A 10,585-nucleotide genomic window follows, 5' to 3' on the forward strand; every position below is an offset into this window, starting at 1 on the left:
TACTGAGCTAGGTAAGCAGTTTTTGTATAGAACTGCCACTCCTTGTGACCCGGTGCCTACCAGAATCCTGGTGAAAAGCGAAATAGTCAGGAGTCATATGATTTGAGATTACTACTCCACTGTTTGGTGTAACCCATGATTCTGTGTTGCAGCAAGTGTCACGTGTGTCACATGTCGAATACCTAATTCGACTTTTTCGCCCCTATTTAGCATTAAGAAGCAAATGTTTTAATGAAGTAGGTCAAACTGTTGTCGCTTTTAAGTTTTAATAAGCATTTCCTTAGGTGTAATAGAAGGTGTTAAACCAAACATATTAGGATCTAATAAAGTATGGATTGCCACGTCAGACACAAAGTAGTTACCATATAGATCCAGCACGTGGTGACCCCAATGCATTTTAGAGGCTTGAATATTTAGACAATTAGCTTCAAGTACACGTAGCAACCTGCATCTGACGTCATATCATTTGTAGCTGCTGTCGTTTACAGCGCATCTGAGTACAGAATATACACACATAAAGGTGTCCCTCGGATATGCTGAATGATGTTATCACTTCAGACCTTGCACCGTCTTTTAGGGGTGGCTGGCTTTCTGCTATCTCTGAGTAATGATGAATCATTTTGTGCACCTCATCTCAGTTTGCCGGCAGTTTGTTTTCCAGTTATTTCTTTTCGCATTTAGATAGTCCTTACTTCTCACTTTTATTGCTTATAAAAGAAGCATGTATAGTTGTACTCATTTTAAACCATAGATTGTTCGAACTTTATGTTTTGACTTTTGTTTATTATTGGACAATAACAAATATTTGTTTTTCAGATTATTTTGGTTCTTATTGCACATGTGCCGTAGGTGTGTGAAATCATAGATTAATTACAAACGTGTTATAAGCAATCTATTTTAGAGTAGTGTAGGCAGTTTTAGTTTGCGTTTTATCTAGTAAAGCAGATAAAGATAAGCAAGTTTCTGGCAAGTGGATCAATCTCCAACAAGTATTACATTCTAAAGTTGGCAATGGAGATTGTTAGTGACCGTTCCTGTTTTCTTTGGGGTGTAATTCCCGATAATTGTAATTGATCCTGAGGGGAGGGGCTTTGGAAAGTGCATTGATAGTATTCTCTTCAAATCAAGTTTGGCATGAATTGCAAATCAAAGTTTTTCTTTCCAAGGCTTTGGCAAGGATAGAGGCATGTTCAGCCTGAGGTGTTCAGTTTTTATCGGTCAAAGGAGCCATAGAGAACATGCCCCAGAAGGAAAGCTGACGCGTGGTACTCCCCCCTATTTCCATTTGCCTAAAAAAAAAAAGATGGCGGTCTGAGGCCAATTTTTTACTTTAGTTTCCTGAATGATTTCTTTGTGAAGGACACATTCAGAATGATCACCCTGGCCCAGGGTCTATCTGCTCTACGGAAGGCATCTGTAACTGTGTTCTAGGACTTGTGGGACATGTAATTCAATTTGTGGAGAAAGAGCCTACAGTCCCACTGGTGTTCATTCCAATATGTTGTGTTGAAGGAAGACTTTCAGTCTCCCATTCTGCCCTTTAGTCTTGCGTCAGGCCCAAGTTTTCACTACAGTCCATCATGGCAGTGGTGGCAGTCCATCTTCGTAGTCTTGCTGTTTAAGACGGGCTCTTTGCAGTCTGTCACGGATCACCTGCAAACAACCATCTCACTGCTTTCATCCTTGGTATTCTCATTGAGCTGAAATTCCACCTCCGGCTGGTAAAGAGGGTCCCCCTTACAGGAGCATTTATGGGCACCATAGTGTTCAGAGCCTTCCAGCCCCTCCAGAAAGTCCTAATAGTTCTGAGGCTTCTTGGTCTCTTAGCCTTTTGTATCCTGCTTGTGCCTCGTGCCTGTTGGCACATTTAGACACTCCAGTGTAAACTTTGCTTGATGGGCTCAGCACTGGGGATGCCTCTCAGACAACATCCATATATCAGACAAGGCAGCAATGGTGGATGAAAGAGGGCATCCTGACATCATGCTTTCACCAGTTTCCTAACTTCTTTATTACTGGATGCTCAATTAAATTCATAACCAAATCTTTGTTTAAGAGTATCCTATCAATATGAATTGCTTTTAACCCGGCGTATAAGATGTTTCATGACCATTTTAGGCAGTATGTATCGCTGGTAATTGCCATCTCAATTTTGGCCCCCTGTTTTCCATCGATCGCCTTTAATAAAATCTGTCCGCTTTGTAAAACCATTAACCTTCTATCTTGCTATAAAGGCCTTATCAATTCTACCCCATTTTTCCTACCCCAATTTACCCAAGCAAGTTGCCTGGTTAACATAGAGGAAGTAATAGTTCGTGTAAAACGAAGGTTTCCATTTGCGAAGACACAGATTTTTTTATTTTTTTATTTATTTTTTTATTTTTTATTGAACCTTTCTTGGGGGATTTAACCAATCTTAAAATGTATTTTATATCGTTCTCTTTTAAAATCATGTTCATGAAATCATTCTTAAAATATAGATGTGTGCACCCTTCTAAATATGAATGCATTTTGGGCAAAAATGTGCTTAATAATCGATTTCAAATTGGAAAATGGTAGGCCTCCTTTTCCACACATATTAGTGAAGTACTTAGTGCCAGTCTGGAGTTGGACTCTTGCCAGATGAAAGATGAAATCCTAGACTCAATTTTTAAATTTTATTTTTTATTTTTATTTAAAGTTGAATGTAGAACACATGGAGGGGGAAATTAAATGGAAGCTCAGCCATCTTTGTCAAACCACTCTGCCTAATAGGACAAGTAGAAACATCTTTCCTCTTGCCTAATGCGCTTTAACTTTTAATGAGAGGTCTACAATTCAGTTTATCCTCCACATTTTCTGTAAATCTCACTCTTAAATCTCTTGCGTTAAGTAGCTACACAGTGTTGTAATTCAGTTAAAGAACTTTCGAAATGACAATTGCATAATATTATATCAGTTTTTGCTTTATTAATGTTATATCCTCCTAAGATTTGAAAGGAATTAAACTCCTTTTTTCCTTATTTGGATCCAGGATCAGCATTGTATGGTCTGCACAAAGTTTGTTTATCCACCTGTGACAGAGTTGACGGAATGAACCCATCCTTTTGACTGACGATCGCCAAAGGTTCGATAAAGGCAATCAAAATTTGGGAGAAGGTAACAGCCTTGTCTGGTTCTCCATTGAGCTTTAAACGTCCTAGCCTCTGATGCATTGAAAATCTTCATTGCCTCAGCGTGGTTATACATGTTCTGCATACACCTCCTGATCTGGGAGGGGAAACACAAATTTCTCTAAAATGCTCGGCATCTAATGGAAAAATTGCAGCTGGAATTTGTTTTACAGGAATGACAAGGAGAGCCTCCATTAAGTAATTTGTATTTATCAACATCTGACTGCCAGAGACAAAATCCTTTTTATCTGAGTGGCTTAATTTGAATGCTATATGATTGAACCTATTTGCCAGAAGTTTCATAAAGATTTTGCAATCCGTAATTAACAATGTGATTGGGCGGTATGTTTATGGATCCTCTGGGTTCTTACTCTTTTTGAAGAAACCCGCCACATTCCTGACACTTAAAGAGGGGTGGGTTGGACCTCTGCCTAAATCTGCAACAAATCTTTTCCGTCCTGCAGGATTTCCAGATATGAAGTACCCTCCTCAGACTTTCATCCTTTGGGAGATACTCCTTCGCAATCTACTCAGAAGGTGAGGAATCTGCAGCTAGAATTACCCATCAGAATACAAGTTATTTGTCTTCAGTAACACTCTTTCAGGTGTATACTCTAACTGCAGATTCCTAATGCGCTCCCAGTCTATGTACTAGACTCCTGGCAATCATAAGATTCCAGATTACATTTTTACACACTGGTACCTTCAATTTTTTTGTGTGGTCTGGTGTAAGGGTGCAGGTGGAGAAAGTTTTTTTTTTTTAAAAATGGCGTCTGTGCGCAGGGGTGACACTTATGTGCATTCACTCCAACCTTTCCAGGTTGATTGTCTCCTTAGAGCCACAGGGCATGACCTTACTGGTCTACATGTGCTAGCATTGCTGTAAAATTTGCCAGCTCTAGTCGGGCATCTTTGGTAGGCTAAAGGTGAGGAGTCGGCAGTAGTTTCCTACCAGAAAGAGCGTTGCCCAAGGTAAGTAACTTATTCCAGTTACAAAAAAGTATGTCATTTTGAGCTGGTCATGAAACGACCAGATTGCCAAGCTGTGCTCTTTTCTTTAGTACTTACTGATTTGTCTGAAGAAAAATAGTGTGGGGGAAAAAAACGAAAGGTTTATTCCACCTCTGGGTCCTAAATATCTTCAAAACTGGTCTTTCATCACTCTAGTTGTGTGACACGATGCAGTACCCTCTCTGTGGAAAGCCTTCCAGTATTAGTTGGTCAGCCAGTAAAAATTCTGTTTATTACTTCAGAGTAAAATACTTAATGTAATCTTCACGGGAACAGGCTGCTGATAAAATTGCACTGCTGCCTTTGATAAAGGAGCACTTAAATAATGCATTTCTCTTTTTTTCCCCTCGCCTCCCTCCCAACAGAAAATGCATGGACCGAAGAAGAGTTCGGGCTTCATTAAGGCCTAGGACTGCCTCTTGAGCATTAATTCTTATCGGGCAGTATACGAATGGACCAAGAGAGCCCGCAAATTGATTTTCAGGTTTTAAATGACCTGCGACAAAAGTTTCCTGAAGTGCCTGAAGATGTTGTGTCCCGGTGCATGCAGCAGGTGAGTGCTTCGCAATAACTACATGTAATTTATTGAAGTATTTAAAAACAAAACACAAACGTTTACAAAATAGATATTAATTTACCATATACATGTGTATTGTACAAATATTTTATTTACTAAAGCCTGAAATAAAGTTTTAACTTTTTTTTCCTAAGCTCTTTATTGGATTTTACACATACCATGTAATAGTAGAACATCCCATTACAACCCCTAATTATACCACCAAGAAGCCAATGCATTGAACAGTGTCCATCGGGTGCAGGATCGATTCAGAATCATTACAGACATGTAATGAAATTGCTATACGCCAAAACATGTCGAGCAATAAACTTTTCCTCCAAAAACCCCCCTTGCTCCAACCCCCAAAACCCCTAATCTCATCAAACATAACAACAAAGAAAGAAAGAAATGAAAAAAAAAAAGACAATTAAGGTACATGGATCTGGTTGTTACTGGAGAAGTTTCGTACGAGAGGTGCAGGCAATGGGAGAGGAGGCTATCTTAGACTAAAGAGGCCTGTTCTTCACCTCTAGAATTGGTATAGATGAAGCACCTTTTTTCGTGAGGGGCAAGCCGTTAACAGCAGGCCTCTGGAGAGATGGGATACCAAGGAGCCCCCGAGTTAATTCAAAGTTTTTAAAATCGCCCAGAAAGATGTCTGCCATCCTTTTCATCCTTTGCCATCCTTTTAATTGAAAGAGCATGCCAGCGCATCAGTGGTGGAGCCTCCATCTTCCAGGCTGCCGCTAAAACCGATTTAGCCGCGCCCAAACACAGCCACATAATAGATTTATCACCCTTAGTTTGGTGTTTCAGGGTGTCCTCTCGCTCGCAGGCCTAATAATGCGAATCCCAGGGCATCAGGGAGTGGGTATCCCAGAATTTCTTTGATTTATGCTAAGATCTCGGACCAGAACGGGCGAATCGTTGGGCAGTCCCACCATATGTGGCGAAAGTCACCCAACATTGCACACCCCTACCAACATAAATCAGAAGTGTTGTGGAAGATTTGTTCAGCTTAGTGGGATATAGGTACCAGTCATAGAGTAACTTATAATGAGCCTCTTTTATGCCTATAGAATGATTACATTTCGTAATATCTCTCCAGAGTTTTCTCCATTTTGCTTCATGAATTTCTTTCCCTAAAGTGTGTTCCCAGAAAGCAAGGTGGCGTGGCTGGGGGGTGAGAAGTATGGTGAGCAGTAAGGAGTACAGAAAGGAAGTGTTTCCCCTGGAGGGATTCTACTCTCCTAACAAATTGTTCAGTTGGGATGAGCTCTCTAGTGGCGGCCACGCTAACCTCTGGGTGGAGTGCCCGGTGTTTTAGTTGTGTATTGCTGCAGTATTCTGAGTCTGAGAGGTGGAGGTTTCGGTGGCAGTGTTCGAACGTTAAAATATCACAGTTGTTGAAGAGATCTGAGAGGGTGAGACAGCACTCCTGCCCCCCTTCTCCAAGCACCATAAGGACCGGGCAACAAAGTTAGGGGAAATGCCAGCTTTACCTCATAACAGGTCTTAAGAGCCGTTTTCGTGCTGGTGCTCAAATACGCATTGAGTGGGTGGTCTGTTTTTGGTTCCCATAATGCATCCCAGATAACTCTTCCCACTATAGCCCTGTCCATGTGTAACTAATGTTTATCCGACTCACGAATTGACCGTTCAGAGATAATCTGTAATTGTGCCGCTTTGGAATAAAGTTGAAATTCTGGGAATGCTAACCCTCCTGCGTCTTTCGGAAGTCGGAGCAGTCTAAATAGCAAGTGGGCTCTACGATTCTGCCAAATAAAGTGGGTGACTAGTGTATGCTGAGTCAGCAGGAACTCCCGTTCTAGCTCAATGGGAAGGCCTTGAAAAAGGTATAGGATTCTGGGCAAGAGCATCCTCTTAATAGCATGCGTGCGGCCAAGCCACAAAATATACATAGGTGCCCATCATTTGAGATCTGATTTCAACTGCTGTAGAAGCGATGGGTAATTGGCCCGATACAAGTCTGTCAACTGTGGGTTGATTTTAAAGCTGAGATAAGTGATGTCTTTTTTTTTAGCCCATTGGAAGGGAGTAGAGGCTACCAGGGCTTCCATGTCTGTGTTGGGCATCGTCAAATTGAGTAGGAAGGGTTTTGTCAGATTAATAGTCTGCCATGTCTTCATACAGGCGCAATTCCTCCTGGAGAGGCCAGCGTTAAGCAAATAAGGATATTTTGTGCTTTGCAGAACCAAATGTGACGCCTTAAATGGCTGTTATAGAACAGTTTTTAGCCGCTAGGGTTTCGATACGGAGAGCAAATAAAAGTGGAGAGAGGGTGCACTCCTTCCTCATCCCCTTCCCTTGATTGGAGAAAAAGCTCAGAGCTCACACCATTGATCAGTACTCTAGACTGCGGTGTTGCAAAATTGGCCTGTATCATTGCTATGAATGGGTCACAGAAACCAAAGCGTGTCAGCGTATAAAATAGAAAGGGCCAGTCCACCCTGTTGATTGACCTAACAGTACTGCCAGTATATTTTAATATGTGGCTTTTTCAGGAAGGTTGAGCACACTCTGTAGATTATCGTGCGTCTGTCTACACTTGATGAAGCCGGACTGATCTGGGTGGATCAGGTCCTAGAGGTCAAGGTTTTTGAGTAGAGCTTGGCATCCATAATTTTTACTTTTTAATTGGAAGAGGAAACTGTACTGCTGAATGTTAACACACTTTTTTGCTTTGTCGTTTTCCAAGCAAGTTAAGGAAAGGAGTAACACCTTAAAATGAAATAAAATAGCAAGAAAGTTAGTTACCTGAATTCAGGGGGCATGATACACATTTTCATACACCTAAGTTGAACCATGTTGTGGAAAAAAGTACTTTAAAAATGCAGATACTTAAACCAGTTTCACAGAATACGGTATTGTGAAAATTGGCATTTGTGGAGTGCATTTGCTGCCAGTTGGTGGGTATTCATTACTGAGTTTCAGCTTGTTGCCTAATTTGGAGCATGATATCCTTTTAGATGTGTAAGGGCACCAAGAAATAATTTTGAGGATCCCCTTGGATTTGTCCACCACTACTTCTTTCTGCTATCGGAACAGTACCTCCGTACATTAGTGGCCTAATTTGAATACACATGCAAAACTACTCTTATCAAGGGCATGTCCAAGTTGTGATGGGCACGAAACCTCCCAGTATTTGTGGGGATACGACAAACTGTTTCTTCCTGGAGAAAAAATATTTTCAGTGGGATTCATTGAGAGGAAAAGAAGCTTGCAAGAGAATTATTTTCTTATTTCCTTGTGCAGCATTTTACACCTTAGTACAAATTGTTAATGCATAAATGCTATGCATATCCCTACACCTGGAAGTCTGTGACCGTGACATATTTTCATGACTCCTCTTTGGATTCATTCTGAATCCCTTCAGTCACTCCTGCTCCTAGACTTGCAGTAAATTATTAAGTGTCTGACTTCTATACTCTCATGATTCAGCCTCAAAGATTGGATAATGAATGCATGGATGAAACGTCATTTGTATAGCGCACGCCTACTCCAGGGAGTGTCCCAGCGCTATACTTCAATAAAAGACACTCACTTTAAGGGTGAGCTCTCCTTACAAATCTTGGATGTTGCTAGGTGATCATGCCATCTATAGAGTATACTGTGTCTAAAAATGTTTTGACTGAGAACCTGCATATCTTTGGTATCTTACTTTCATTTCTTTATGCAGATATCTGATTTGCACCCTTTGCTTGCTTTGACTGAAAAAGAGATGTTTCCGCTCCTGTAGGTACGCACATGAGTCTGCACTATCGGCTGCTGCGGAGGAGCAAATGGCTTAAACAGGTTTCAGTAATGAGTCCTGTAGAAAGTCAGCCAGTCATTGGCAAGTGTTTTCTTTTACAGTCTGACACTTTAAAAAAAAAAAAGTTATTTCCAGAGTTTCCTGAGTGAAAAATAAAGCAGGTCATTGATAAAGATTGAACATATCAAATTAAGTGTGGTCCACTATTTCTAATTGTTTTATAACCAATCCATAATATACAAGCTTTAGCAAAGCTAATAGCTTGGCACTCTCATTAGAAAGGTTAGACCGTTCGGATTGGACAGTGCTTGTTTTTAGGTATAGCCTACTACATGGCGCATCCATGTGTGTTTCGAGGCCTATTGCGGGCTTACCAAGAATATTTAGGGGTTTGGAGCCTGCTCATTGCAAACCATTGGTTCTTATTTGTATCCCAGCTGGTCAATCTTCTGTTTGTTCTTACCACAGAGCATTGCCTCTGTACCATAACTGTTGATTGACTTGTTACGTGCTTGCACTGCTCGCTTTTCAGTGCACAACATTTTATGGTCTGGCTTAACATGTATGTGAGCATCACTAGAGAGGGGGATTTAGCTCCAGCCACATGTTGGGATCCTGGAGTAAATGTTTTTATTATGCAGAATGTGTGTGCTCCCACAAAGCTATGATCATTTTGTTTATTTATCCAGATGCCTACTCTTGAACTTTCAGGGGCACACACAGGACATTGGAATGCTATTAAAGTGTATTCGATAAATGGAAAATGTGTTTTTCTCTGGCAGCAGCATGGATGAGAGAAAGGCAATTATCAACCTATATGAACTTTTGACTCTAATTTGACAGTGCAAATGTCATCGGTCTCTTTAACCCACAACAATACATTCTACAGTCCTTTGCTTCCATACAAATGCCTATCTATTGCTATGCTTTTTTCCTCTGATGCTTCACATTACCATACCACAGTTCATTAACCCCTTCAGCGCTGCGCGGATTTCCTCGCGGTGCTGAAGGTTCTGAGCGCGGGCGGGGCCATGACGGAGCGGTTCCGTCATGCGCACAGCGCAACCGACGCTCATGACGGAACCGCTCCGTCATGAGCGTCGAAGGGGTTAAAGGGAGACCTAATGGTATTACTATTGCTTGTTTTTTTTATTTTAAGCACTCCACGAGAGAGTGTATGTTTACTCCCAGGTGTCTCAGTTAACTTCTCTCTACTTGCACTCTGTCCCCCTAGCGCTTCACCCCCTCCCTTTTGTTTCACCCCATCTCTTCCATGTTACATTCCCTCGTGTCCTCCCTCTTTGCTTTCTTGCCAGTGTGCTTCTCCCTACGGCTTCATGTTGCTATTGTCCATTGCTGCTTCTCCCCCACCACTGCCCTCTATGTTGCTTCCCCACATACCTTGCCTGCTGCTTCTCCTTCCCAGTGTTTCCCCATTGTCTGCCCGCGAATGTGTTCCACATTGTCTCGCCCATTGCTTCTCCTCTGCCCATCCACGGCCTCTGAGTTGCTTCCACCGCCCCATGTTGCTTTCAGGCACCAGCCAATCCATCCATGTTGTTTCCGGCACTCACAATCCACCTTGCTTCTGACAGACTCCCACATCCCCCTCCGGTTGTTGCTGTGCCCACCCTCCGTGTTTTTTATAAAAATGGAACTGAACAGCAAAAAATTTCAACTGGGGCATTTTGTAAGTGTTTGCGTGCGCCTGCAAAATGACCCTGGCGGCTGGTTCAAATGTTGCACATTGCATCAATGGTTGAACATAGGTAATGTAAATTGGCTCATGGTAGGTACTGCAAACAATCATCCATTAATAGATGGAACCAATGTACTGCTTGTGAAAGAGAAACCTAGTAAAAAGCTTAACATGCCAATAGCTAAAGAACACAAAGTACACATACAGCATATTCTCTATGAACCATCAAAGGTGGGTGGGGCATCAGCAGTTCAACGTTTAAGTTTGTAGTAGATATGTTTTCAGTGAAGTATTGAACTCCAGTGAGTCAATAGTATAAATGTCAGTCATTAAGGGGTTTCAGTGAAAGGGGTTGCATGGGTAGAAGGCTTGAACATTCGAGCTGGCACTCA

General features: G+C 41.6%; 1 protein-coding gene across 3 annotated transcripts in view; it reads left to right on the forward strand.

Annotated features, from left to right (window-relative positions):
* The window catches only part of TAB2 (TGF-beta activated kinase 1 (MAP3K7) binding protein 2), a 280,656-nt gene that overhangs the window by 170,006 nt on the left and 100,065 nt on the right, over nt 1-10,585 (forward strand). For 2 of the 3 annotated variants that reach the window (XM_085611640.1, XM_085611643.1), the window contains exon 3: nt 4,529-4,716. In XM_085611640.1, the coding sequence (XP_085467766.1) occupies nt 4,615-4,716 (102 nt within the window). In that variant the 5' untranslated portion in view covers nt 4,529-4,614. Of the gene's footprint in view, nt 1-3,029; nt 3,139-4,528; nt 4,717-10,585 lie in introns of those variants that run through there. The other variant, XM_085611642.1, reaches the window with a different exon arrangement.

The sequence above is a fragment of the Triturus cristatus genome, chromosome 6 (genome assembly GCF_964204655.1).
Source record: "Triturus cristatus chromosome 6, aTriCri1.1, whole genome shotgun sequence".
Classification (NCBI taxonomy): Eukaryota; Metazoa; Chordata; class Amphibia; order Caudata; family Salamandridae; genus Triturus; species Triturus cristatus.